The sequence below is a fragment of the Phytophthora cinnamomi genome (assembly GCF_018691715.1).
Source record: "Phytophthora cinnamomi strain GKB4 chromosome Unknown Contig43, whole genome shotgun sequence".
In the NCBI taxonomy this organism is placed as follows: Eukaryota; Oomycota; class Peronosporomycetes; order Peronosporales; family Peronosporaceae; genus Phytophthora; species Phytophthora cinnamomi.
The window spans coordinates 564,135-591,689 of NW_027150976.1; the positions used below are offsets into that span (position 1 = coordinate 564,135).

A 27,555-nucleotide genomic window follows, 5' to 3' on the forward strand; every position below is an offset into this window, starting at 1 on the left:
ACACAATCCAAGTCATGAAGTCACGTTCCGTTATCTGATCGAAATGAATAGGAGGATTGTCAGGAGCCGAAGCCAATGCACGTCTAATTGATGTTTTATCAGCGATACCGCTCTCGTTAAAAACAACTTCGCGGGCAAACGCAACTGGGATCAGCGACGGCTTGTTCTTAAACATCCACTGGAGAAATCGGATTGTAGAACCCTGATATGAAGCACGCGACTTCACAGAGATTGTGCTTGCGCGCGCATCAGTGACTTCTTCTTCCAGGTCAGACAACCCGCCGCGCTCTGCCCTCTCCATCTCGTTTAGGAATGAAAAGTCGCGTGAATCTTGTGCAGGAAACGCATCCTGTAAATTCTGAGCCGTGCGTAACCGATCGAGCTTTATATGAAAAAATGTATGGAATACCATTTTCGCTATTCGGAATTCGTAGGACGTCCTGTCCGGTAGATCTCTGTGCCATTTGCCTTCTTGTCCGGTATATTACGGACAATTACGGATGAAATACTGGGGGATAGTCCAATACTTATAAACCCGAAATAGCTACAGTTCTCTAAATGTAGCGTCCAGTTTCGAATTATGGACGTTTTTGCCTTGTACTTGAGGTCCTACTTGGCCCAAAGTAGTGGTGGTTACCTACTGAGCAGCTAGTTTTAACCTTTTGTCTCCAGGCTGAAAGCGTTCGGATAGATAGCATGGGCACAATCCTACCCGTACGCGCGGCCTCCGATAGTTTAATATGAACGATTGTATTAAGTTACATGTGAACAGCAAAAACGATACACGAATACGAGCCTACATTTTCGAGATATTTTGAGGAAAATTTGGTTAGCCATTTTTATGCGATCCTTGCTCGTTTCAATTATCTCGAAGTTGTGTCTGGCTCTCTAAGTGATTGTCTTTCCACTGTACTAAGCCGTTTCTCCGTTGCACCTCTGGTTTTCTCAAAACAAAAATGGTGATTTTTATCGATTTGTCCAACTTCCGACTGCAATGTCGACATGATGCGTAACTCGAATCAAACTAAGGAAATAATTGAGTACTATTCAGGTTTTCCTATTTCTCTTCGTCTATCTCATTTGACTATTCAATCTCTGTAGCGTTCAACTTTGTTTTCAGAGTTGAGCCTAACCGGACGCGCGGGAGACTCACTATCCCACCCCCTGGAGAAGCGAAAAGCTTTTCTTGCAACTGTGGGCGTACCAACTCGGTTGATCGAAATACGTTCCGCGTTCATCTAAACCACGTTGGAGTCGCCGTTTTGGGCCACGGTGCGCGATTTAACTTCTGCAACGTGGATTGAGCTATCGGCGTGGTGCTGGTGAGAGCAGTGGTCAACCAGCGCACGGGTCAGCGATCGAGCCAGGGACTGCATCACCATTTCGCGCAGGCGGAACCATAGTGCTGGGTTTTGCTCTTCTAGTGCATCGAACATTTTGCGGCTCATCTCGAGGACGGTACTTGGCTCTGCTGCAATCGCAGCAAGAGAGCGGTGTTGACGACTAACGAAAGCCATTTCTCCAAATAGGGAGCTTGGAAGGACATCGAATAGACGTGACGTCGACGTAGTGGCATCATCCGTCACGAACAGCCCAATGCAACCGCTGACAAGAAAGTAGAAGTGCTCTGCGAACTGCCCCACTGCATAGAACTGGTGTCCTACAGGAACCTCGCGCCGTTCGAAATACTGCTCGACACCGCACAGATTGTGCAGATCGTCGGACCCGCTAATGAACTGTTGCAAAATCAGACTCAAGCGCTCATCGTCGTGGCTACTTGCCCACCTTGGCTCTGCTTCTCTATCCTCAGCAAGAAGTTGGTTCTCACAGAACTCTAGCGCTGACTCATGGGTCGAATAGAATCTCATTTCATCTTCCACGCCATTCATCAGCAGCAAATTTTGAATTGGAGAAAGCGCCCCGGCGAAAACGACGACGATCTCGTGGTTGTTGCAGTATTTTTGCAAGATGAGGAAGGCGCTCCGTGCAACCGTGGCGTCCATCGCGGTTACGTTGCTCAAGTCCATGACGACAAACTGTGTCGGAGCTGCATTTGGGTCAGATGCAGGACTTCCGTCTAAGCACTCGATTAAAGAAGGCCTGATGTCGTCTGGCGGCAAGTCTGCACCTGCGATATAATTCGACCCAGAATCACTATCGAAGACCATACTGTTGCGAATGTAGACAGCCTTCTGTACAACATTGAGAATCTGCACTGACGAGCCGAAAAAGAGAAGCCCATTCAACTCGAAATACGCAATGGAGTCACACTTTCGGTCTAAAATGCGACGTTCTTTGAGAGTGCGAGGTGCACCTGACGAACGGGTCTGGCGACTCACAATTGGTTGACGTACGTATCCTAGTATGAAGTTGACGATCGCAATTCCGACGCCGATGACCATGCCCAAATCAAGCGACACGATGTTCACTGCTATGAATGTCATCCATAGCACCGCATACTCTCGCAAATACATCTTCCAGTATGTGAGAATGAGCCACTCTACCGTTAGGTCAATCGCGATAAAGATGACTGTAGCCGCGAAGAAGAAGCGCGGTATATAGCTCATGACTGACACAGGAGACACCACGATTGCAAGTTCGACGATGATCACACATACCCCAATGACGCGCGAGTTGGTCTTCGTCCGGTATGCAAAAATGGTTTGGGAAAAAATATAGGACCCTGTGTACCCGCCCAACAAACCGCTCACAATGTTGGAATAGCCAACGGTCTTGAGTTCATGATTCGCGTCGAGTTTCTTTCCCATGTTGAGCTCAATGGCAGCGATGTCCAGACAGGAGCCAAACGCCACGATAAACACCAGGCCGACCCATTTGGCGAACTGTTGTGGTATCTGGCCCCAGTGCACGTGATTAAAGTCGAACAAATTGACCAGATCGGTGAGTGTGACCGATTCCGTGGTTGGATTCACCCACCCCGCGCTGCGAGCGTCATCTAACGCGATTCCGCCCACTATCAGGATAAAGAAGAACACTACAGGCAGCATCATGCTAATCCCCGATAAAATAAATGTGTTGTTGAAGCCAAATGCTACAGCAAATAGAAGTGCGCCGCCCAGAACTCCAGGCAGACAAAGTAGGACAGCATGGGCATCGTCGAAAATATTTATCATAGACTCGAAATTGTTGACCACTCGACCCGTGCACAGTGCAAGCCCCGCATAGAAACAGAAAATGCCGATAAAGGCGAGGTACCCACCAATAACGGGCACAGGCAGGTACGACCCCAGCGTAGCTAGCTTGAGGCGTCCCATAATCACGAGGCAAACGCCTAGCGACGCTGTAGCAATCCCAATAGTAACAATGGAAGTTGTTACCTTGGTCTCTACTGGCACGTCATCACCAAGTGAGTTGCAAATGGAGGTGGCCATCGCGCTGAGGAAAAGTAGGCCGGCGTCTTGGACCTGCCCGATGGCAAACGGCAATGAGCTCAAGAGCGTGAACACGGCTTGGTGAACTACGCTCGAAAATATGACGAGCTTGGACAGCGCTGGCGTGAAGTCAGCGAAATCTCGGTGGCTGAAGATGATAGCTGCAGAGCCGTACATTACTGGGATGGCCACCGCAGAAATGGTGATGCCGTACATGATCGTGTTCGCGACCTGCGCCACATGTTGATAGGGACCATGCTTGCGGCTGTCAGCCAAACTTGCGCTAACGAGTACCGGTAGCGTCGGTGAAGGAGGCCCGATATCCATGGCAGATGCTGGCTTGGAATACGTTGGTCACAAGAGCGAGAAGATTGGGAAACTGTGGCTTGGACGGTAGAACGAGTTCTGGTGGTGGTAGTAGCAGTTGTAAACGGTGGTGCGCTTTTTCACTCGGTTATCTGTCTACACTGAATAAGGATCGTCTCCATCCCAGTACAGCTGGTGGTAGATGGCCCATCGTTGGCAACTTGCCGTTCATCACTGGATGAACGGCCACGACCTAGTTGAGCATTTCCGACGTGCTGATGCTTTGCAGGAGAACATGGGACTCGTTCATAGAGCGGCCCCGTACAATTTCGACCACTTATTTAGTTACAGAATAAGGAGGATTATCTCCCCCACCAGGGACTACCAGCCCTCACTCCGTCTTAGACCGCTAATACACAAGCACCTCCGGGCATCCTCCTCCTCTCCTCCTCCAAGACCTCTTCCTTCAGCACCTTCACGCAGCCCTCCGCTGTTCTATCCCTTGCTATTCCTTCCTCTAACATATCCGATCCAAAGCCTTAACACCTGGTTACTTGGCAAGGGACCCTCGCACAAAGACAGTCGTATCCCGTGTCTAAGATCTATACTTATACTAAGTATGAGTTAACGGGGAGCACATTGGAGATATTGACAAGACAATGGACATCCAGGATGAGGATGTTTTCGCGACAAGCCCTATTACTACTATATTATTATAAATCATGTAGTCGCCACACTTGAACTAAGCTTTGGCGCACGATCGCACTTGGATTTTTGTTGTGCTGTTTGGGGCGGCTAGGTTGGTCTCTATAGATACGGATCTTTTGTGACGTGAGCCAATGAGATGACAGAGGACTCCCACGTCAATTGCTAAAAAATACCTTTCTGTTTACGCTGTACAGCGTAATAAAACAATGCATGGTTTATATTCGTTACTTATTTATAGTACATGATGATGATGAATTACGATTTTACGCAACCAGTTTGATTTACGTGTTTGCGTAACTGGTTACGCAAACACGTAAATCATCATCCTACTCCTATGTACATCAGAGCTCGCAAATGGCGATTTTCGGGTTACCCGCACCCGTTCGATCGCTCCTCTTGTTCACTCCGGGTACCCACACCCACCCGACAGCACCGTTCGGGTACCCGAACTTTACCCGGCCCATTATATACAAACAGAGCCATTCAAAACAAAATGTGCAATATATGGTGAGTTCATCTTTACTCTCAGTCGATGAGATCGCTATTAGACCTCACTACGAGAATATCATCTAGCATCGATGGATTGAGGGAATTCCACGATTTACACATTACGGTTCCCGCAGGGGAGAAACTGCTTTCCGATACGGCGCTTGACGCCGGAATGCACAGTATCGCCCTTGCCACCATCGCAAGCTTCGGATATGCTGGTTTACCTGTGGAGTTCCACCATTCCAATATGTCGAGGTTGGTTTTGTCGTCTCTACCTAGGGAGCAGCTCATGTATTTGTCGAACTCTTCTTGCTCATCAAGATTTACGCATGATGCATTTCCGCCATCGCTCTCGTCCGAAGAGCACAAGTATGCAGCACCCACAATGAATGAAGCGGAACTTGTTTTCTGCTTTTTGTGCGAGCGAGTATGGCCTGCACACGGTTTAGTAGATGATACAGTCGATCGGGTTGGCGAAGCACTGAAAGAACTGGTACTCTCCCAGCGTCTTGTACAATCGCTGTCGTTTCTTGGGATGAAAATAGCACGGAGAAGCGGGCTATATCTATAACAAAGGCAAGCGGTTGTACTGTATGCAACATTACAGATAGACTCGGGTACCCGCACCCTACCCGAAGTTCGGGTATACCCGGCCGGGTAAGCATTTTACCCGGGCTCGGGTACCCGATTGCGAGCTCTGATTGATGTACATGCTATCCTATTATTATTATCCTAATAAGGGGACACTATTCGCGCTGTTACAGTACCATATCCTATCCTATCGGGTATCGGGTTATCAGGAGGAAATATACTTTTGCCAAATAAAATATTTTATCTAGTTTTTTTTAATAAAAATGTTTCAATATAGTTTTGCCACCCCTGGCTCAGTCCCTCGTGCACGTTATCCTATCCCTGTGCACACATGTTCTACTGTACGTCTGCGTCAGGCAATCCAACGAACTGATTGCTCGAACAGGAGCGATCTCTAATCGTTTCATGGAACCCGTAACCTTGTCGTATGTTTGTCAGAATGACAAAGCCTCCTAGATGTACCGCGCAATCGGTAGCTCAGGTGAGTTAAAGGAGCAGTAATGTAATCATGGAGAATATTGGAGCGATTACCGTAGCAAATTGTGCAGGAAAATCCACACCCAGGAATAAACATGCAGAGAAGGGGATGTACGGTCACCTCATCCAATCAAAATTTGTGCGAGGGGCTCGATGATGCGACTGCATACTTCTGATAAAAATATAGATATTTTATCAAAAGTAGCACTAACACGTTTTTGTGGGGTGTTGTAATTGGCCTTGAAAGTTGGTGATTGATGATGAGGAGTGCAGTTTCTACGGAGCTGAGAAATCGAGCAAAAACAAAACGAACTCCTGTGAAAGCATGTCTGACAGCAGCGACGGAGACTGGATCGGTGGCCCAGGAGGCGACAGCAGCTCGAGTGAAGAAGAAACCGCGCCTCCCGTGAGTGCAATTGGTACTCCTCCTGTCCCCGAGGGCGGTCCTCTTCTTGAGGAGATGGAAAACGTCGCTGCTCTCGTGGAAAAACTGGAAGCTCTTGATTGGTGACATTTTCATAAAGGCAATCTAGGATCTTGTAGGAATCTTTTTATAATGTTCTAGCACGATTCAGAGGTCGCTGATTGGATTATCGGAAAGCCCAGGAATTTAGATTTCTGAAACTACAAAAAAAATTAGTCGGGTCTTGTTTCTCGGACAATCGGCCGTGACTTCTCTTCTACTTCGAGTTTAGATGAGGTGAATAGCGCTATAGGAAGCCAAGACGCCGCGCTTTCGCCCTGTGTTCATCGCTGAAAAACCTCAAAAACACGATAGTGATAGTTTTGATAAAATGTTTTTCATGCATGTACTGCATGTACGTGTGGTTCACCCCACCCCAACCCCATCCGAGATAGATCGACCCTAAAACCAAAGCAACTCATTTCTAAATCCCCGCGCCCGACCACAGCCAGCTTTCCAGATGCAACTGTCAATCGAATCGACCATCGCTGCAGTTATCACACTCACCATTGAGTGGCACATGCGCCGCTCTCGCATAGTTCGAGAGGTGCAATGGAGCAAGCTGACCTGCACCCGTTCCAGACCTCGTTGTTGGACGCCCCACCGTTACAGCTTCGTGTCACCCTTGGGTGTAATGGGTTGTCCGTTCACGGACAAGACGCGTTTATCATTTTTGCGAGGCCAGTCGTATCTGATGACAAGACCAGTATTCGCTACGACGGTTTTACAACCGTCAGTCAAGGTGATACGCTACGTACATACATGATTGTGGACGGCGCGGGATACATGATGACTACTTCGGAAGACCCCGCCATTTCCCGGACAGTGGAATGCCTGTCGTCCGTCTCGCCATTCGATCTCATTTTGTCTGCTCTCAATAACGCCAGCGTGGTGTCAAGCACAGTTCTCAGCGGCGAATCCATCCAATGTCCAAGTGGACCTCTCCTCCAGACTTCTTTTGGTGGAGTGGACTTTGCGCTATGTACGGCCGGTAAATCCGGCGTTAATGTTCTAGGCACATCAGGCTCGAGTGCACAAGTGATCGACATGATAGTGGCCATTGATTATCAGTCGAGTTCGCTCACTAGCCTTTCGGCACCACATTTGAGCGTTGGGGATGCCTTGTGCGCTCCGCAGGTGATGCCAGCATCGGTGGCACCGACTACGTTAGCACTGCTGACGGGAGATACCATTCGGCCAGTGAATTGATGGCAACCATCAAAATGCGAAGGTGGAGGGAAAAATGTCAGTGCGTGACTGCCTTCTGAACAACCGAAATGTGCAGACATAAGACCCTCCTCTGCTGGCCAGGACTCGATTGGAAAAATCGTTGGGTTTCTTTCACGAACTTCGGATAAGGTGATGGCACATTGTTTGTTGTGCTTCTCAAGAATCTAACAAGAGAATTATTGGACTATCCGCCGGTATTTTATCCGTAATTTATTTCCAGCATATTTCGGATTATTCTAGATTTTATGTAGCTCCAACTCCAGAAGCTACAGTTCTCTTATAATCGCTTGGAGGCCGGACACAACTTCGAGATAATTGAAGCAAGGATCGCATCAAAACTGGCTAACCAAACTTCCCTCAAAATACCTCGAAAATGTAGGCTCGTATTCGTGTATCGTTTTTGCTATCCACATGTAATTTAATACAAACGTTCATAATAAACTATCGGAGGCCGCGCGTACGGGTACGATTGTGCCCTACGCTTTCAGGATGGAGGCAAAAGGTTAAAACTAGCACTACTTTGGGTCAAGTAGGACCTCAAGTACAAGGCAAAAACGTTTGGCTTGTACTTGAGGTCGAAATAGCTACAGTTTTCTGAATGTATAATACTTCTAGTATAATATACATTCAGAGAATTGTAGCGTCCGCTACTTTATCCGTAATTTATTTCCAGATTATATCATATTATCTGGATTTTACGTAGTTCCAACTCCAGAAACTAAAGCCCTCTATAATATAGAGATTTTTAGTTTCTGAAATATAATATATTATATTGCGTGTGATCTTGCCTATACTCATAATCTGGAATATTTGTTTTTGAACTAGAAAATTCGCGACTTTACCTGTGAACACCAGATTTTGTTTTACTTAAAGCTGACTTATAAGTAAGCGTGGCACGCACCGTTGTTCCACCTTCGGGGAGCGATTAATGCTTCTAATTAACAACGATTTGGCACCTCAAAAACCACGGTCGTCGTATGCTTGAAAAGTAACAGTATAGGTCTAAAATACTAAACATCTTATCCCGCTGTACTGGCGAAGTTACGCACTTACAACAAAATGGCCGATGCGCTAGCCAACCTAGCGATGGACACACAACGAAGCATGCAATGCACACCCAATCGAGTCATCGGCTCCACCTCGCTTTGGGAGAATATTCACTCCTATGCAGCTAGTGACGTGGGTCACTGGCTGGAGCGCAGCAGTGATGAGAACTCTTCGGGGTTCGGGGCCTCCCCACCTTAACGGCTGGGGACAGCACTGAGTGTACCAACTCAGGGCATCGAAGTAGGGAGGTGGTTAGAGACGATCTCCGACAAGGTCATCGATGTCGTTAGCCAAGACGTTAAGTGACATCAATGTACCTCCATGACAGATACAAAACAAAAAACGAAGCATCGAACGTTTTGCGGCTCATATCGAGGATGGTGCTTGCCTCTGCTGCAATTGCAGCAAGAGTGCGGTGTTGACGACTAACGAATGCCATTTCTCCAAACAGGGAGTCACGAAGGACATCGAATAGACGTGACGTCGACGTAGTGATATCATCCATCACGAATAGCCCAATGCGGGTGTGAGTATATACCGTGGACCTGGAGGATCAGACAACGTTGTGAGCCGTAAAGCCCTCGCAACATTCTTCACTAGGTCATTGGTTGAGCCATTGGAGCCATCGCTGGGAATTCACTCGATCGCCTACCTTTATTTCATGGATAGTCAGAATTGACAATATTACGCGCTCTGCTCCACGCTTTCACTAACTCGGACACCAGTGGCAAATTTTGGTCTTGGTGACGATGCTATGGGTCAAATGGGGTTACTACCAAAGGCGCTACTTATTGCGCCAACTTCGAGCCGCACCTCCTATCCATCCATCCGCGGCTTGGATAGTTCGTACTCACATGTTTACAAAGCAGATTTTGCGTCGTTTGTGGACGTTGTCGAGGAAAAAAAACGGTCGGTATGGCTTAGAGCAACCTTCGACAGCGAGATGACAGCTGGGTGTGGTGACGTTGTTGCAGTTAGATAATGTCCAAGCGATCGATGGCGAATGTAGTGTCGTTTCGCTACCAGTTTATACCAAAACGGAGCTGCAGTCGGACAGCACAGGTAACCAAGGCAACTTGGTTGACGTGGTCCTCCCAGGTTAAGGAAAGTGTGTAGTTCCACGAAAAGCATTGGTTCCGCGAGAAAATCTGGTGTCTTGTGAAGTAGACGCCGGTAAACAAGCAGCTGGGTCAGTCAGCTCGCTGTCGATGCAGTTGTTTTTTACAGTTCAAAAATGTTGGAGAAACTACTCAGCCAGATCGGGTGGTCCTTACTCAGTCTCAACCTCCTATACTTCTGTCCGATGAACGACAAGTTAATGATGGCAGCCATCCTGAAGTCGTGCCCCAAGCTGATGAGTCTGTCGCTTCACCCGTGTGATATTAATTTGAAACACCGCCACGTACGAACTATTTGATGGCGAAACTGATCAGCAATTTCTGCGCTGTCGCTGAACAAGGTTGACGACATTGGATCTGACCACGGCGTGGTATTCGCAAAGCGTCTGGAACACCCAACGAGTCGTCTGGCGAAGCACTTGCTGGAGCTAACCATCGCGGCAGACCAGGAACCAACTGGTGTTAACAGCTCGACCCTCCGAGCGCTGTGGTTGGCGCTCAAGGGCAACACAAAGTTGAGGAAACTGAAGTTGACCGTGGATCCAAGTGCTCTGAGGCCTTGGAACAATCGCTTTCGCCAGTTCCACGGCCAGGTTCTTCCGCCAGTCCCGGTCGGTCTGCCCTCCAAGCTTGCCTTTCTGAGTGCGGGCTCAGCCGGGGCCAGCGATGCATAGACTGATCTACCTGTCCTGGACCAATGTGCGCTGTCGCTTGTATTCGAGTTTGCAGCTACCCGCGTGATCCGCTCGGTAACCATCTTTTACAGCATGCAGAGCCAATCAGGGGGTAGACACTCCACTCAGTCTTCTTCAGCCACCACGATCGTGAATCAATCAAAGAGATCGACCAGCCTATTGCGTATATTTTTCAATCCAGCAAAGTCCCTACCGCCCAGGAAATAAACAACATAAACGGAAACTCGATTACTCCTCCAAGTTGCTGTCCATCGAGTTAATCCTGCTGCAGCGTATCCTCCGTTTGACAACCTGCTTTTTGCAGCTAGGAATTATTGTAAATATCGCAAGTCAGTTCTCAGCTGCGTCCTTTCGCCACAGACAGGGCGCATTCCGGCGCATACAAACTCCCAGTCGGCGGCCGTTACTCGGCCATTTCGAGACTTGCAGCCGCCACCGAGAACACAGGCAGACCACAGCAGACAGCAGAGACTATGGCGCCGCGCTCCTCCGCCTGCCGCCGCGTGCTGGCCGTGCCGCGCGCTCTCGTCTCGCAGAACAAGCGGCGCTTCCAGCAGGACGGCTTCGACCTAGACCTGGGCTACGTGCACCCGCGGGTCATCGTCATGGGTCTGAAAAATAACGGCTGCACTTTCCACTTTGTTTTAATTAAGAGCTTCAGACTAAAAAATATGTGACGTGGTAACTTTTAGGTTACCCAGCTGTGGGGGTCGAGTTCCTGTTCCGCAACCCGCGGTCCGAGGTGCAGCAGTTCCTGGACGAACGTCACGGAGGCGACTACTTCGTCTTCAACTTCTGCGACGAACCGAGCCGATGGTGAAGTGGAGAACCCTTGCTGCTGCCGATTATAAACTTTTTAGTGTTTCTTAACTAACGGTCTGCTTCGGTGGCGTAGTTACTCGCCAGATATCTTTGAGGGTCGAGCCAAGAGCTTCCCCATTGAAGACCACAACGTTCCGGCATTCCAGATGATGTACGTACCATTACATGGCTAGAGCTCAACTGTACCAGTTCAATTGGCTTACTTCCTGTGCATTATGCAACTACTACTAGGGTCGAATTCTGTGAAGAAGCAGCGGCGTGGCTCGATGCCAACGAGAAACACGTCGTCGCGCTGCACTGCAAGGTACACATTCCTGCTGGAGTCCAACAAGAGATGAAGATGAGTTGACATTGACTGAATTGGGGTTATTGTTGCCAGGCTGGAAAGGGAAGAGCAGGTATGATGGCGTGTATACTGCTCTTGCGCATGGGCTTCGCTGCCTCCGCGACCGAAGCGATCGATCGGTACAATCGCGAGCGCGTGCACGACCTCCGCGGTCTTACCGTCGTGAGCCAGAAAAAGTGGGTCAACTATTATGCTGCCCTTTGTGCACAGTCGTCTCCTGGGCCCAGGGGCTCCATCAAAGAGCCAACCTTTGCGCTCCAGAAGCTGACACTGCACAACACGCTGACTGCGGCTAAATTACCGAAGCTACGTTTGCGTGTGTTCGCGCTGAGTTCTGATGGTTCTCCAAAGACACTGCTTCACCAAGAGATCGGATTCAATGACTTCGAGTTGCAAGAAGAGATTCGAGGGTGCGTCATGATCGAGTTCTACCGCGAACGCGTCAACGGGTGCATGCGGCGCAAACACTTCAAGATCTGGTTCAACACTTACTTTCTCAATCCTGGTACGAAGTATTTCCCTGGCTAATACTACACCGCGAGTTACTTACTTTAGTGAAACTTGTCTGGCAGGCCACGAGACTGGAAGTGTTGTCTTCTCTCGCTCCGATATGGACTGGGTAGCTCGAGACAGCAAGTACCGGCGTCTGCCTGCTGCGTTTGAGCTCGAGATGATCGTTGCGCGCTCCAACCACGTGTAGAGTGTAGCCACTGAACGAGCTGACAGCCCGTGCATTTGACTTATCTAACTCACCTCAACTTGCAAGAAAGCTGTTTGTATTATCATTTCGCTGTGTGTTTTCTGTCGAGAGCACTTGGGACACAATCTACTTCGGTCTAAATGGCACAGCAGTGAAGGTGTCGCTAAAGCGTTTGAACTCCGGGTGGTAATCGAAGTTCTCCATGAGCACGATAATGCCCTGAGCATGGCGCAATTTGGCATCGTTGTACTGCCCTTGCATGCTGTCCGTCGTCTCGGTGTATTTACCGGCCAGCGGTTTGATCTTGCTCTCAAAGAGAGCATTCCAGTCGCGGCACTCTTTCAATTTGGCCTCGAAGTCTTTCCGTCGTTCGTTCAGTCGGAAGAGCTGCTCGTCGTAGTCCTTCTTGCCCTTCTCGTCTGCCTTGATTTCACGAGTCAGCATCTCGATTCGCATCTGCACACTTTCCAGCGCTCCACCAATCCCACTGGTCACGCGATTCATCTTCGCTGCATCCTTGGTCAATGTAAGTTGCTGGGTGGATGCTGGTGTGTATTTAAGTCGAGGCAAACCTCGCCCTGACGGCACAGTCGCCATGACAATGGAAAGCCTTGAAAACGTTAATGAAGAAACTTGCAATGCAAGACAAGAACAAGACGCAGAAGCAGCTCCATGAACTTTAAAATAGGCGACCAGCCATATTTGCGGCATTTATTGATACTGAACCATCGTTTGCTGCTTCGAGTCATTATTGCTAGAAGCTTGCAATGTTTGTCTAGAGTGTTGTGAAGATTATAGATTTATTGAGAGTAGGCAGTTCATTGTAACATCGTTCGTCTCGAGTGCTTCGACCCTCAATGTGTGCTTGGGTTTGCGCGTTTGCTTCCGATACTCTCGTAGTACTGACCGTCTTCGCAGAACGTCACAGAGCGGCGCATATCGGATACTTCCTCTTCTTTCTCTTTGCCGAAAGAGCATGGAGCACTGTAGTCTTCCGTCCGTGCGAGCTTGGCGAAGAAGGCAAGAAGTCCAGGAGAAGACACAAAGCCACTCTCCTCCTTGTCGATACTGCTTGCCACAAACTGTTGTTCATGCAGGTCCAGGTCAAGCCCAAGCCGGTAACACACATGCTTTATATCACTAGCGCGGCACGTAGCCTCGAATTCTCCATTGTCAATAGGCACGACCATCTCTCGAGGAGCAAGACCCTTGAACGCGTGACGTACAAGCACTGCCGCGCTCTGAAGACCATACTCAGAATGCAAGAGGTCCTTCAGCCGACTCTCCTGCAACAATTTGCGTCGAACTGTGGTCGCACTCCCGGAAAACGCGTCCCCGTTAGGGAATGAAGCGAGTTTTGTGAACGACCCCGTCGTCGTAGGAAGAACAGAGCTGTGCATATCAAGACTGTTGTTCAGTCTTCGTCCCGTCGGTCGCTGTGGGTGTTGGTACGGGTTAGTCGAGAAGGTAGACGGAGGTCCGTTCCCCGATGTTGGTGGGGCCATGGATAATTCCTTGGTAACCTCACCAAGCAGCTCGCTAATCCGTCGTAAGACATCCAGAAATCCAAGACCACCTTCGGGTCTTAACGTGGGGTACAACTCATCCACAAGCTCTTGAGCTGCTGGGGCACCTGCTGGGAAATGTAGGTTCAAGCGCGATGTCAACAGGATCTCGACGAGGTCTTTCTTGGTGACTTGACCACGAGCATCTGCTCGTCGATGCAGGTCAAGTGCAGTTTTGAGGTCGCTACGGCGCTCAAGTAAATCCTGTAATACACCGACCAGAGCTATGCGGTGTCTGCGCTCCTGCCGAGACTTGGCGTCTTCCACTGCTGTCGACCTCCTTGCCGGTCGGACTGGAGTTTGATGTTGTTCATTGTCAGGACTGTTGATTTCGTCAGCGATTCGAATTGACGACCTGGCTGCAGGATGATCTTGGTGCATCCGTCGACGCGGACAATTCCAAAGAGCGTCGTTGGTGCGGGTGTCCTGATTGTACGAGGACACGACGTTCATCGGCGTAGTGCGTTCTTCGTACGGGGCTAACAACACTGACGTAGTAGAGAGATGCTTCTTCCGCTTTTTCGGCGATAGTAAATCGCTACAGATCGCACCCAAGAGGTCTTCGAGCGAGTGATAAGGGATCTGGTCAGTTGGTGTTTCAACTTGTTTACGCGTAAGAGCTTCGATAGCAGCATGTTTGTCTGCGATAGACGCCATGATGCCCAACTCGTGAGTAGCCTGGAGCATTTCACTGGCTGAGACCATCCCAGTCTGGTTGGTATCCATCCGCTCACAAATGGTCATGAGGTGTGGCAGTTCAACAAGCATTTTCTCGAGGACCTTCTGAACGGAGCGCGGCAGGCGGCTCCGTTGTGCAGACCCATCGATGGATAGTCCAGGGAGCTGCTGAGAAGACAGTGTTGTATTCTGCTGGGTAGCAAAGGTGTTCAGGTGGTCGTACAGGTCTTGTGCCAGGATATACCCACGTCCTTGAGTATCGAGCGTCCAAAAGAGCGCCTCGACATCGGCATACCGCACCAAAAGGTTCAAGTGGACGAGGCTCTGACGGAGTTGCCCTCGAGAAATGTGACCAAACCGGTCACCGGGAAACACACTTTGAGGCGAGGACGCCGATAGCTGACCAAGTTGTTTCAGTTGCTGTAGTTTTGATAGAATGCGCGCCTCCAGAGCAGGAGGCGGCTTTCCGGTGGAGAAGAAAGGGTCCTGACGTCGGTGCTGGTGCTCAAGATAAGCTTCGCTGTCGCCACTGTGAACTGCTCGAGGGCTTGTGGTCGCTGTTGGGAAATGCAGCTCACTCTCTCGTCGGCGCTCGTCACAGATTTTGACGATGGTGCGGCTTGCCTCGGCATTTCTAAGAAGCAGATAAACAAACCGGTGTTAGCGGTTCATTCGTCAGGTACAATGCATCATGCTGGACGCACCTCTCTTGAGTGGATTTGCCTGCTGGGTACGGAACATTGCCACTGTTGACAGGGCTGTATACAGTTGGTTGCACCGTTTTCCTACCAAGTCGAATCGGCGAGAGGCCAACATATCCGACAGAAGCACCGGGAACACCAGGGGATGCCTTTGACTTCATAGAAGTGCGATCGGCTGCCTTCAGGGACCCCAACAGTGAAGCTATTGCAATTGTACCAGACGCAGAATCCCTGTAAGATGAGTAGGTAAAGTGAGCTCTCGTGATAGGCGCTTCACAAACATTTCTCTACTTACGAAAATGGTAGGAGACGAACTCTCAAAGCAGCAAAATCGGCATTGCTCAGCGTGATGCCACAGCGCAGCAAGCAGTCGCGGAAAGTCTCTGGTGGTAGGTTGGATTGCCCAATGCGCTCATACTGTTGGAAAAGTGGTTGCAACTTATCGACTGCAGACACGAGCATATCCCAAAGCCGGGCACTGCCGACTCCGGCGACCGGAGGAGAAACCTGCCGAGAGTTCGATGGCAGTGCTTGTGTTCGGTGATCCAACCCATCGTTTTCTTGAAACAACGAAAGAAACTCGGCGTATTTGATGGCAAAGGCGTTCCCATTCCCGCCGCGACCACGCCACCGTCCGTTCGTGGCAGCATCGCGTGTGTATTCCTTCACGTCCTCGCCCAGCGCCATGTACAGCTTCTCATACTCGCGCGTAGTCAAAAACACGCCAATATGACTCAACGCCAGCTCCAGCTCCTCCGGGCTGACCTTGCCCGAGCTCATCACATCCATCTTCAGGAAAATCTGGCGGAGCTTCTCACTACTTTGCGCGATGGATATCGAAAGCCGCTGCCACAGCGCTTCTCCTTCCATGAGTCGGATATTACGACCGTTTGCATCCATTTCGCTGTGGCTACTCTTGTCGCCACCAATCGTGCTACTGGCGTTGAGCGTGGCTTGAGTAGCATAGGGAGTTGCAAGCGGTGCACGAGGAGACGAGTACTGAATGCGTTTATCCACCGACAACGAAGACATCGAGGACGTCAACTGCGACGTCTGGTCTTGCTGGTAACTTGCTCGCATGAGCTGCAGAGACCATTCGGTCATGATGCGACAGAAAAGATCAATGTCTGTATGATCGTTTGCAGGGTACAAAGTTTCATCGTAAGCACAGCTACCCCGATACTTTTCCTTCGTATGGGCACCAATACGCACCTAGTTTTCGAGTCTGAGAGGGACAGAACACCAAGTAGAGCTCTTTGGCCCTCTCCAGATCTCGATCGGGCTGAGATTCATCGTAGGACCCATCAGGAGTTGAAGCAACAATCTCTAATCGAGTGACTGCCAATTGGAACTCGCGGAGATCGAGATGCCCGTCACCGTTAAGACTGAACCGTCGAAGTACGTCGTCAGGCTTCATTGGAGACCGCGAAAAGCGGTGCACCTCGTCGGCGAAATACTTCATGAGCTGCTGATTTGACAATAGTTGGTGATACTGCTGCCAGTCTGAGAGCAACAACAACAATAACAAAAAACACACACACACAGTTGGCGCGTTGAATGGATTGTCTAACTCAAATACTTGCTGCATACCAGCAGTGCTCATCTGGTCGATCCTGTTCCGAGCCTTGGACATCGTGCACGTCGCTGAAACTTGGCAGTGGTCAAGACGGGCTGGGCAATACGCCGACTTGGAGCGGCGCGTCGAAGTGGGTCTCCACGCAACGAACTGCCTGGCATTTTTTGCTCGCTAATTTTAAGAGCGAAACTCCTGGGGAACAATCAGCAGCCTCACACATATCTGGTGTGTGCGTGTGTGAGGGAGAGAGGGGGGGGGCTTTAGAAGCGCACTAAGCGAATTGATCACTGAAGGTCAAAAACGTATTGGACGGTACTGAATATTGAAAGACGTCAACCAGGCAGCAATATACTGTACACAGCTATCAGCTGCGATACAACTTGCAATCTGCAATACCTGTTATTCAGCTACCGTTAGTGCTAGGACAGTTGAAGTGTATCATCAGAGCGCTGGGGGGGGGGGGCTGCTATTCTGTAGTTGAAGTGCAAAAATCGTCAGCAGCAGCACAATCGTTTACACCGCAGTTCAAACTGCTCATTTAGTGAAGAGACTGTAGTAGTCGTTATGGCTTGGTTTGGCGCCAGGGAAATTGTACTAGTTCGTGTCTAATGACCGGTTAGAACATTTATTGCATTGTCCTCGTCAGCGCCTAGCTAACTGACAGCACGATCCTCGATTCAAAACCAAGAAGAAGAAAAAAGCATTGCCGTGCTGGCTCTGCAGTACATATTACAATACTTGCGCCTTCAAACCTTCCCCTTGGTTGTTCCAAACCTTGTTCTGAAGTGATGCAATTTCTTTTTGTCTGACGAAGAATTGCTATCGTTTTATTTTTTTACTTAAAAGTGCACGGTAGAGATTTTATTTGCTCTTTGCCTACAACTATGTAGTATTAATACATAGTACTAAGAATGTACTTCTAGTAAGTCGATTGTTGTTCAAGCGGACAAAGATGAAGTACTAACACATCCATTACTCAAATCCAGTGGAACTACTGTATACAATTGAGTGTACAATACGCAACGTTATTTTTTTTTCTACTGGTGTGTCAGTACTGCAAGAAAAAATGCTGGACCATCCAGGGCGTTGTCGTAAGTTGTAGTTCTCTAGCTTCTTTGTCGGGGCAATTAACTCCTTCTGGCCACATTCTTCGTCTGCTGTTTTTCGATTCGGGCGCGCATTATATATTATTATACTAGTACAGCTTTATCTCAATGACTCCAAATCCTAGACACAGTGTACAACCCGTCACGCTTGGTAGAGATCTTCGCATCGGAGGTTTGCTAATTTTTGCCTCATTTCCGTGATAGAGATCAATGAAGCGCTCACGGTGTGTTGTCCAAAGCGATGCTCATATCACCGCAAAACCTGCAGCCCTGATTGCATACAAACGCGCTGTCCTCCTTGAAGTTGGCCGACTCGCTAGTCGAAAGCGAGATACTGAATGATCTTCTCGACTGATTCTAATCGAGCTTCGGCGCCAGAGAACGCCAGCTCGTCAAGACTAATAATGATCCCGCCACGAACAAGCAAGATCTTGCGCACCAGAAGTACAAGTAGTAGGTTACATCAAGAGCACGTTTTATCCTAGCAGCGGTCGTCTAAGCAGAGGCGTTCGGCGGCAGCTCTACCGCTTCCTGGCCACGCGCAGCTTGGCCGCCGTCTTGGAATAAATAGCGCTCATGAGGCTGGACAGGTGCGAGGGCCTGTCCATGAGGAACTGCTCGTAGTCGTCCTCCGAGTAGAAGAGGTCGGCCGGGTCGTAGGCCTCGTGGGGCAGCACGCGCACCTGCGGCTCGTCCCGGAAGGACACGCTCTTCTTGCGCGGCTCGGTGGGCTCGGCGGGCAGCACGTCGTGCCTGCTGTTATGCCTGGCGAGCGTCTTCTTGTGCTCCACGACGGCGGCGTCGCTGCCCAGGCTCTGGTAGTAGAGCGCCGTGACCCAGCGCACGATCTCCTTGCGCTGGTGGATGCGCAGCGCCACGACGCGGCCCGAGGCCTTGGCGCGCACGTAGAGGCACTCGTGGTCGAAGCCGAAGACGCTCTCGTTGGGCGCGGCGGCCTGCATCTGCAGCTGCAGCTGGTCCAGCGGCGGCGTCTTGCGCTTGTAGTCGGTGCGCCGCCAGTAGAGCAGCAGCGTGTCGCCGCGCAGCACGCCGTAGAGCCAGCGCGAGAAGACCTTGCTCTTGGCGCTGGCGCGGCCCTCGGCCGTGGCCACGGAGCACGGCGACGACGCCGACAGCGAGCGCTTGCGCTGCTTCTCGCCGTCCTCCTCCACGCGCACGAAGCCCGCCATCAAGGAGGAGGAGGACGAGGAAGAGGACGAGGACGTGGAGGAGGAGGGAGGCGAGGCCTTGTCCTTGTCCTTCTTCTGCTTGAGCACCATGCTCCAGGGGTATGGAGCGTGTAGGGTGTAGGGTGTTAGGGTCTGGGGGCGTTAGGGTCTGCCACGGCTTGACTTCGTCTCGGCGGATTGCAGAGTGAGCGCTGGTTGATGCAGTGCACGGCTGAGCTGGCTGGTTGTATCGTTTACCCCCAAGTGGCGGCGGCCTCTGTCTCAGAGTTTGTATGGAACCTCCAGTCGTGGCGCCCACGAGAGCACGCACAGATGTCGGTGGGGCGCCGCTACCGATTAGGTATCTGCGCTGGGATATTGTAGCCCGCTGGCAGCGGCTGCGATGGCGGAGAGCGCGGCGCGTTGCAGTGTTGAGCGCTGAGCGCTCTGCATCTGCCGCCGCGAGCCTAAGCATTTCTTTCGAGCTCGCCGCGTCTTTAGCCGTTCGTTCGCAGATCGAGCCGAGTGTCGCCGTCGCGCGGTTGCGAGGCTCGACGCCAGCGCCGTCGCAGAGGGATATGCAGCGTGCAGTGCCGCCACGTCAGCGCCCGAGTGCAACCAGCTCCGGCCCAAGCGACAGACTGGGGAACTTATAGAGCTGTAGGGCAATGCTGGCGAGGGAGATTCGAGGCAACGCCCATCGTTGTTCCGCCACCTCCGCGTCAACGGATGCTGAGACCGTCCGTCCGCCCGCGTGTGGGTTCACTTTTGGCCAGTGCAACTCACTGCATCCGCAAAGCGACGGCCGCGCTTCACGCTGCTGTCTAGTAGACCTCGCGCGGAAGCGTGCTCGTGTTGCAGGCTGCATGCAGGCTGCGCTTGATCACCTTCGCAGCCAGCCTCGCGTGTCATAATCCGCTGGTGATGGATTTTCAGGCGTGAAAATCCCTGAGCGACATCTGCTTCAACTCGGCGCACTGCTTGTCAAACGCGCGTGGACGTCCGCCGGAGAACGCCGTGGTCGCCGGCAGCCGGCGTCTGATACTGGGCAGGGTGTGGGCTGGCAGATCCCAGTCGCCAGCGCAAAGCTCCCGTGTGGGGCGTCCAATGCTGGCGGGCATCACCATGCGGCGCTTCGGCTGGAAGCGCATATCCACCGCTCTCTGCCAGCGGCTGCAGCAAGGCTGCTGGGCAGCCCAGCCTGGGCTGCTTGCAGTCTGCCATCCCCTATGTGTCGCTGTGCTTTTCTATCTCCAGGAGCGTCGCGCTGGACAGTTGAAGGACACCGGAGGACAATCTCAGTTATGTTGCGTGATTGTCGCCGAATGATTGCTCCCCGCAACTCAAATCCCCGCCAGCTGTCAGAGTCAAAAGCTCCCCCACAATTCGCCCCTGGACGTCGCGATGGAGCAGCGCAAGTGGCACCTGCAGCTGAACGAGGGCCGCGAGAGCGACCTGCCGCACCGGTTAGAGCCCGTGGGCTACTGCAAGGGCGTGTCCGCCGACAAGGTAGGCGCCTCCCGGCTCCCTGTTCCCTCTACTTGCCCGTCTAATTCGCTCTCTGTCTCTGTGCCAGGACTCGAACGGAGCTGTGGCCAAGGCGGCGGCCACCAACACGTCGGAGCTCAAGAAGAAGGTGCCCGCCCGCCTATTGGCTGTCTGGGTGTTGGTGTCGGAGTGATGGTCGCTTACAGTATTATTGTTGCTGTTGCTGTTGCTGATGTTGCTGCAGCGCGCCATGGAGATCGGCATGGCCCCGTTCAAGAGCCTGCTGCAGACGGCCTTCATGATGTGGATGAGCGGCAACTCCATCAACATCTTCAGCATCATGATCACGGGCATGATCATCATGAACACGGCCAAGTCGCTCTTCAACATGAGCAACGGTGCGATCCCCAGCTGCAGCAATTGCTGCCAACCTGTTGCCCAGCTGCAGTCCTCAGCTGCTTGCAATGCTGACAGCTTTTTACTCTTTTTTCATTCTCCTTTGCAGCTTTCGCGCCGGTGAACGACGGCGTGATCGACCTGACGCAGCCCAAGGCCGTGTACATGGCCGGCAGTCTGGTGGGCGCGGCCATGGGCGTGTACAAGTGCTCCAACATGGGGCTGCTACCCACGACAAGCGCCGACTGGACGTGGCTGCTGCCGATCAAGCAGGCGGTGGAGACCTCGTCGTTCGTGCACAGCTTCAGTCAGTAGCACACACTGACTGGATCGGAGAAGCCGCGAGTTTACGAGGTGATGTAAGTTAGCATTACTCATTGGCTTTTTCAATTAGTACACGGAACTGCAGTAGAAGGAGGAAGGAGCCGCCGACACACACGAAGACTCTTCAAAAACGCGGCGGACTGCGAGTTGCTGCCGTTCCACCCCTTCAAAATACTACGACAAAAGCTAGCTGCGCGCTTATAATCATCCCTTCGACCACAACGCCCTGCCAGCCAGCTGATGGCGCCCACTGCTGCCGTGTTTTTCGCTGTACACTCCTGCAAAATTTGTCCTCTCTCATGAGAGGGTCTACGACACGTTGCGTCCACTTGTCTGCGGCGGACACCGGTACTCCTCGGGGAGCAGCGACCGCTGCAGCGCGTTGAACGCGAATACTCTCCGCCCGGTGTTCTTGAGCGCATTTTCGATACGCACGCCCTCGGAACGCATGACGGACACGATACCTGCCTTCTTCTGCTCACGAAGACCGTGGTGCTGCACGAGAATGCGACCTTGCTCCAGCGTGACCGACATACCCGTACGATCCTTGGCGGACTTGCACACCGTCACACGACCACCGGATATGCTGCGGCACAAGTCTGAGCTTAGCTGCAGGATCTCCGGGCGCTTCTTTCGTGCCTGCCTTCCCGCAGTGCCGATCAGCTTGTCCAGCTCGCCAAGAATGCGATATACCTCGTCGCGTGACGGTCCCGTCGGGGGAACGACTGTACTTGGAGGAGCGCCTGGCTCGGAATCAGTCGAGTTATCGCGCCTTCGCTCGTGCTTCTGCAGTGCTTGCATTTGCCGCATTGACGTGTAGTTGCAGTACCGCTCGCAGTAGTTGCGAAGCGTCTTGAGACTCGTGGCGTTGATCACATCCTGCAGCCGTGTTACCGAGGAGCCAGTGTTGTTTGCCAGTGTCTGCTTCTCGTTAATACCTTGCGTGAAGAGCACGGGACACACCTTGATAGGTCCACCATGGCGAAGAGCTCTTGTCAGCTTCACCTTTCCGGAGCGCAACTTCACGCGGATCACCAAGTTTGTGTACGAGAACAGTTTGTCCACAGATGACGGAGCCAGCGACTGCACATTATCCCAGTTGCTACCCGGCCCGCCCAGCAGTCGATGGTTACGTGCTTTGATGAACGTACTCAGCAACCGCTGGCCAACACCGCTAAATGACGACGACTGCGATGCCATCAGATCTTCTCTGGACGACGAGGGGCCATCGGAGCTCTCGGAATCGCCCGCGTGGGCTGAGCTCGTCTCCGAAAGAGCATCGTCGATACTCGTGAACACATCCACGTCGATCACACCGCCAATACCTGTCGAGTTCGTGGAGTTTGTCGAGTTGGACGACGCTGCAGACTCAAGTGATTCCAGGTGCATGGATTGCCGCTGCTTCACCTTCAACTCCATACCCTTTTCATCACCGTCGCTGCTTGCAGCACCACGGCTACTGACGCTTGCTTCCGAAGGTTCTGCAGATGACGGGATCAGTTTGGTTTCATCGTCAACACGGTAGGACACGGAGCGAGGCGATTTACCGCCGCAACCCTCTTCGTCCGTCTCACCAATCTCCTCTTGTTCGTCCACCAGCACGAAGCGGACATTTCGGAGCTCGTTGACAGCACCAGCCATATCCTCCAGCATACCTGCCTCGTTACCGTGAGTAGACACCAAGCTCTCCACGTCGAACAGGAAGCCCAGCTTGCTCAGCTGCTCCAGCATCGCCTTACCCTGCTCTGGACGCGCATGTTGCAACGCCAGATCCACCTTGCGTGTGAATGCCGTCACCAACGCAGCCACAGCTTGAGGAAAGCACACATCCATACGCTTGCCTAGTACCCACTCCACATCATCGGCCTTCTGCTCGTCCTCAGTCCAGAGCGGTACCTGGTGGTGTGCAGCAGCCGAGCCCTGCGGCTCACGCACACGCGGTTTGAGTTTGGCATGCTGTTCCTCCAGTCCGAAGATGCCGCCATTCTTAAACTTGTACACGTGAGCTGCCATGGCACCCACGGTCACGATATCGTACACAGCGGCGCTGGCATTGATATCCGTGGTGCCGCTGCTTCCGATGCTCGTCTGGGCCACGGCATCCGCATTGCCCACCCACATCTCTTGCAGGTGCAGGTTGATCGGAAGGAATCGCAGCTGTGAGTTCTTCTTCTCCGTACTGGCCTTGAAGAACATCTTGCGCTTGTCGCGAAGCACATACACGCGTCGTAGTTGGCGGAGGAGCTCTACATACTCCTTGCGCTCGTTACACCGTTGAAGCATCCACTCGCGACAGCGGTTCAAGTCGCCGTCGTCCTGAATTTGCTGGATCAGGTTCTCGTAAATACCTCGGTCCGATCCCTTTTGTCTCTGGCGATCATATGCTTCCAAGCGTGCCAAGTCGGTCTCGGCAATCAGGAGCTCCTTTGTGCGATGCCGGATGATAACCTCCAGAATCTGTCGCGGGATCCAGTTGCTGAAGCGGCTCTCAGTAAGGTCTTCAACAACCAATAAGCCCTGCTCACGGATGTGATACTGCTTGCTGATTGCAGGTGTCGCTGCGTGGAGGCCACCCTCGACACCGTTGAAGCCATACTTGGCGCCCGCTGCCTTGGGGATAACAGTGTTAACCAGCAGCTTTGGTGGGGCTGCGCTGGGGCCGAAGTGCTTGAACGAGTCCTCCGTGGCGGTGAGCACCGTTTGTTCCGTGCGCGCACCTGCCGCCACGAGTGTGCCCGTCGACACTGTGAACTCGGCAACCACCCTGTACGTGTGAGGCACTATGGACGATCCTGAGTTGGACTCGGACCTGCTTTCTCCTGTCGCTGTAAAGTCTTCCGTGGACCCTGGGGACTCCATCTCGAAGAGCTCGTCAATAACCTGTGAGCTTTGGTAGCCTCCGAACGCCTCCATCTCCACAAGCGACGAGTCCAAGGTGTGCTGACTGTAGTCGCCATCGTCGTCGTCGAAGTCGCGACTGCTTTGTGTACGCTCCATCGCTGCTAATACCTCGGCTGCTGTCATTTCCGAGTGATCCTCGTGGTTGACTGATGCAGGAGCTGAGTTCAGCGCATACACCACCATACGAATCTTTTCGGCTGAAGTGCTGACTGGAATACGAGGCACTGACAGGAACGTGTACAGGTAGCGCTGCTGGTGAGGCAGTGCAACCGGCGCGAGGTCCTTGACGCTAGCCATCACTGTGTCAGTGTTGCTAATCTGCCGCCACGCCGAAGAGCTGTCTCGTCCTTCCTCCACTTCCAGTCGCTGAATCGCGATAAAACAGCCGTGAGCAAAGTCCTCGTTCATCTCAAGCGCCATGGAGAGACCAACGTAATCGTCTGAAGGTGAGATCGTGGAGTTCATCAGCGAACGCCTACTAGAGACAGCGTCAGCGGTAGCTGCACCCTCGGCCATGATTTCCTCAATCTTCTCCAGTGAGCCCTCAGTCCATCGGTCCGACGTGCTGAACGTGAAACTGGGCGTTCGAATCTCACCGTAGCCCGACTCCGACAGAGGACTGCAATCACTCGCCATGTCACGATTTGCGTCACGCAAGGACTGGGCAGTAGCATTCCACTGCAAGAAAATCAAACAGCACGGGGGGATGGAGCACGGAAGCCACACCGTGAAGATGTAGAACCACGGGTACGCGATACCGCGGGTAGTGCGCGAAATAATCTGCACAACCCATGAGAGGAGATACACCAGCGTCACGATGCCGATAAGCGCGTAGTAGAGTCGCAAAGCCTTCACCAGCACTACCTGGTGAGGGCCCGAAGCGTTGCCGAGCAGCAATTTACCGCGTCGCATAACCATCACGCCCAAAGCCATGACTACGAACGTGAGCACCAGGAAGATGCCGTAAGTGACGGACGTCGACACGAGGAAAAAGTGGTCGTCATCTTGGGCGTAGCACGCCCATAGGTATCCCTGGATCTCCGAGAAGACGGTGGCGGACGTGTCAGCGTTCTCATTGCACTGCTGATACGCGAGCGTCGTGACATCATTCTCGGAATCGTACACACGCGCTATTAGCGTTTGGTAGTTAAGCAGGTAGCCAATCTGGAACGCGTAGAAGAGCATGTTCAGCACGACGAACGCCACAACTGCGGTGCGCTTTGGAAGTTTTCGGAGACGCAAACTAAGCACTGTTCCCCAGTGGAAGCACACAGCCGTGAGCATCGTGAACGTGAAGCACAGGTACGCGTGCAGGATGTAGAAGTAGGTGCTGCCACGAGTGAAGAACCAGATGAAGTTGTTCACGATAGCCGTGCACAGCGCCAACACGGTGCAAATAGCTGTGATATCCGTCCAAATGGAACCCAGAGAGAACGACAGTCCGTTTTTCCGGATTGCCACACTGCAGAACGCCAGCGATCCCACCAGCACGACCATAGTCACGTAGTTGTACGGACTCGCCGTCGCGCCTGACGTCAAGTACACCGAAATGGCCGAAAATGTGCCCTCGATAATTAGCAGCTCCTCCGGGTCACGGATCTGGATGGAAGTAGCGTCCAATCCAGAGTACGCCACTGACGGATTCTTCACAGTGTCCACGCCAAGACTGACCCAGCCAATCGAGATCGCCTCCTCCACAATGAGCGTCCATGAGTTATCCGAAGACGAGTACGTCGCCGACGTGAAGTTGTTCGTACTGTCGCCCGCGGTATCAGTTGAAGTAGCAGCCGCCAAGGCAAAATAATCGTCCTCACTCGTGGTTACGAGCGGGTAGACCTCCCATGACCATACTGCGTCGGCAGAGAACCCCCACTTGGAGCCGAAGGTCATCTTGATGGAGCTACCCTCCGGGATGTTGGCATCTGTGTAGAACGTAAGACTGGCATTGCCTGAGTTGCCCGGGTAAATGTTCTCCGGGAGGAACGATCCGCTCGAAAGCGACGCGCTGGTCAGTTCCGTGATGCGTACGTACGTGTCGAAGGCGGTGTTTTCCGAGTCGTTGAAGATGAAGTACACAGGCGTGAGGTTCGACATCGTCGTGTACGTCACGTTGGACGTGCTGGCGCTGTCATTCATGCCGGACGGCGTCATCACACCATCAAAATAAAACACGAACGTCTCGTTCGACTGGTAGTTCTCGGTGATGTCCACAGTCAGGTAGGTCCTGTTTCCTCCGAGGAAGGCCGACACCTCGCACGTCGTGCTCTCGCGGTTCGCATTTGTGGTCGAGTTGGCCACGCGTTCCAAGTAGCACGAGCAGCCCTCCGTAAAGTTGTATCCGGGCGGGTTGGCCAGCATAATCTGGTGCACGGTGTAGGTCTCTCCGTCCATGCCGTCCGGGTAGAAGACGTCGATGAAATCCGTGGGCGTGATGGTGACGCCGAAGGTGCCGTTGGTCTGTCCCGGGTAGTTGTTCTCGTAGCCGCGCCAGACGTTCGAGTCCAGCACGAGTCCATAGCAGCACTCGTCCGTGCAGGACCAGTCGTAGCCCTCCGTATAGTACCACAGGTCCTGTCCGTTGCAGAAGGCCTGCTTGTTTGTGTCGTTCTGGCACGTCGGGAAGGCCACGCACGGGTACCAGGCCTGGTGGTTCTGCGCCTTGCGCCCGCTGTACTCGCAGCACGGCAGGCCGCTGCACTCGCCGTGCACCGTCCCAAAGAGGTTTCGCGGCTGCTGCTCCTGACAACACAACAGCGACAGGTCCGGGTCTCCGCCGGCCAAGACGGACGAGGAGGACGAGGAGGACACGCAGCAGGCCGAGCAGTCGTCGGCCTCGGTGGTGTCCGCCGTCACGGAGCTCGCGGTGGACGCGGACGCGCTCTGGGCCTGTATCCTGTCCGCCAGCAGCGCCGCCAGCGCCGCCAGCAGCAGCTGCTGCGGCCTGCGTCTCCGCATCGCCAGAGCTCGGGGGTTATATACACGCCTGCGCGACGGTCGGAGCTAGATAAGGAGCGAGGGAGAGATATGTAAGGGGCGGGTCCGGCGCTGGCCCGCGCGCGCTCGCTCGCTAATGGGCTGATGGCGCAGGAAGTGATGACCTTCGTCCGTCGTTGGCCAGCTCCTTTGCGTATCGAAATTCCGGAATAACGGCTGCTCACTGGGGCTCAGTATGGCCGCCAGCCCTAAATTTAGACCCCGCCAACCGGGTCCCGTCGTGACGCAAAGTGCAGCGCCGGGGCGCTGTTCCACCGTGACGACTTCTAGTGA

At 52.6% G+C, this 27,555-nt stretch overlaps 6 protein-coding genes across 7 annotated transcripts; 2 read left to right on the forward strand and 4 right to left on the reverse strand.

Moving 5' to 3' along the window:
• Window positions 1-1,238: 1,238 nt before the first annotated feature.
• Window positions 1,239-3,719, reverse strand: IUM83_17209 (Sulfate Permease (SulP) Family; the record flags this gene model as incomplete). The annotated part of the gene is made up of 1 exon (XM_067942142.1): window positions 1,239-3,719. One exon carries the CDS (start codon window positions 3,717-3,719, stop codon window positions 1,239-1,241), a length of 2,481 nt encoding a protein of 826 aa, XP_067790878.1.
• A 7,270-nt stretch (window positions 3,720-10,989) lies between these two features.
• Window positions 10,990-12,384, forward strand: IUM83_17210 (putative phosphatidylinositol-3,4,5-trisphosphate 3-phosphatase; the record flags this gene model as incomplete). Its single annotated transcript, XM_067942143.1, has 6 exons — window positions 10,990-11,125; window positions 11,209-11,332; window positions 11,412-11,489; window positions 11,570-11,642; window positions 11,718-12,189; window positions 12,257-12,384. The coding sequence occupies 6 exons, from the start codon at window positions 10,990-10,992 to the stop codon at window positions 12,382-12,384; spliced, it is 1,011 nt and encodes a 336-aa protein (XP_067790948.1).
• A 126-nt stretch (window positions 12,385-12,510) lies between these two features.
• On the reverse strand, window positions 12,511-16,961 carry IUM83_17211 (PROTEIN R09H10.6; the record flags this gene model as incomplete). Its single annotated transcript, XM_067942144.1, has 6 exons — window positions 12,511-12,962; window positions 13,292-15,261; window positions 15,332-15,559; window positions 15,624-16,455; window positions 16,541-16,831; window positions 16,919-16,961. 6 exons carry the CDS (start codon window positions 16,959-16,961, stop codon window positions 12,511-12,513), a joined length of 3,816 nt encoding a protein of 1,271 aa, XP_067790947.1.
• A 1,570-nt stretch (window positions 16,962-18,531) lies between these two features.
• On the reverse strand, window positions 18,532-19,290 carry IUM83_17212 (uncharacterized protein; the record flags this gene model as incomplete). The annotated part of the gene is made up of 1 exon (XM_067942145.1): window positions 18,532-19,290. The coding sequence occupies one exon, from the start codon at window positions 19,288-19,290 to the stop codon at window positions 18,532-18,534; it is 759 nt and encodes a 252-aa protein (XP_067790946.1).
• Window positions 19,291-20,583: 1,293 nt separating this feature from the next.
• Window positions 20,584-21,378, forward strand: IUM83_17213 (ER membrane protein complex subunit 4; the record flags this gene model as incomplete). The annotated part of the gene is made up of 4 exons (XM_067942146.1): window positions 20,584-20,688; window positions 20,756-20,815; window positions 20,912-21,065; window positions 21,173-21,378. 4 exons carry the CDS (start codon window positions 20,584-20,586, stop codon window positions 21,376-21,378), a joined length of 525 nt encoding a protein of 174 aa, XP_067790945.1.
• A 318-nt stretch (window positions 21,379-21,696) lies between these two features.
• IUM83_17214 (putative type I inositol-3,4-bisphosphate 4-phosphatase) lies at window positions 21,697-27,243 on the reverse strand (the record flags this gene model as incomplete). Of its 2 annotated transcripts, XM_067942148.1 has the most annotated exons (2): window positions 26,099-26,138; window positions 26,222-27,243. In XM_067942148.1, 2 exons carry the CDS (start codon window positions 27,241-27,243, stop codon window positions 26,099-26,101), a joined length of 1,062 nt encoding a protein of 353 aa, XP_067790943.1. The 2 variants fall into 2 exon arrangements, with proteins under 2 accessions (XP_067790944.1, XP_067790943.1); XM_067942147.1 differs by having other exon boundaries at window positions 21,697-27,243.
• Between the last annotated feature and the right edge of the window lie 312 nt (window positions 27,244-27,555).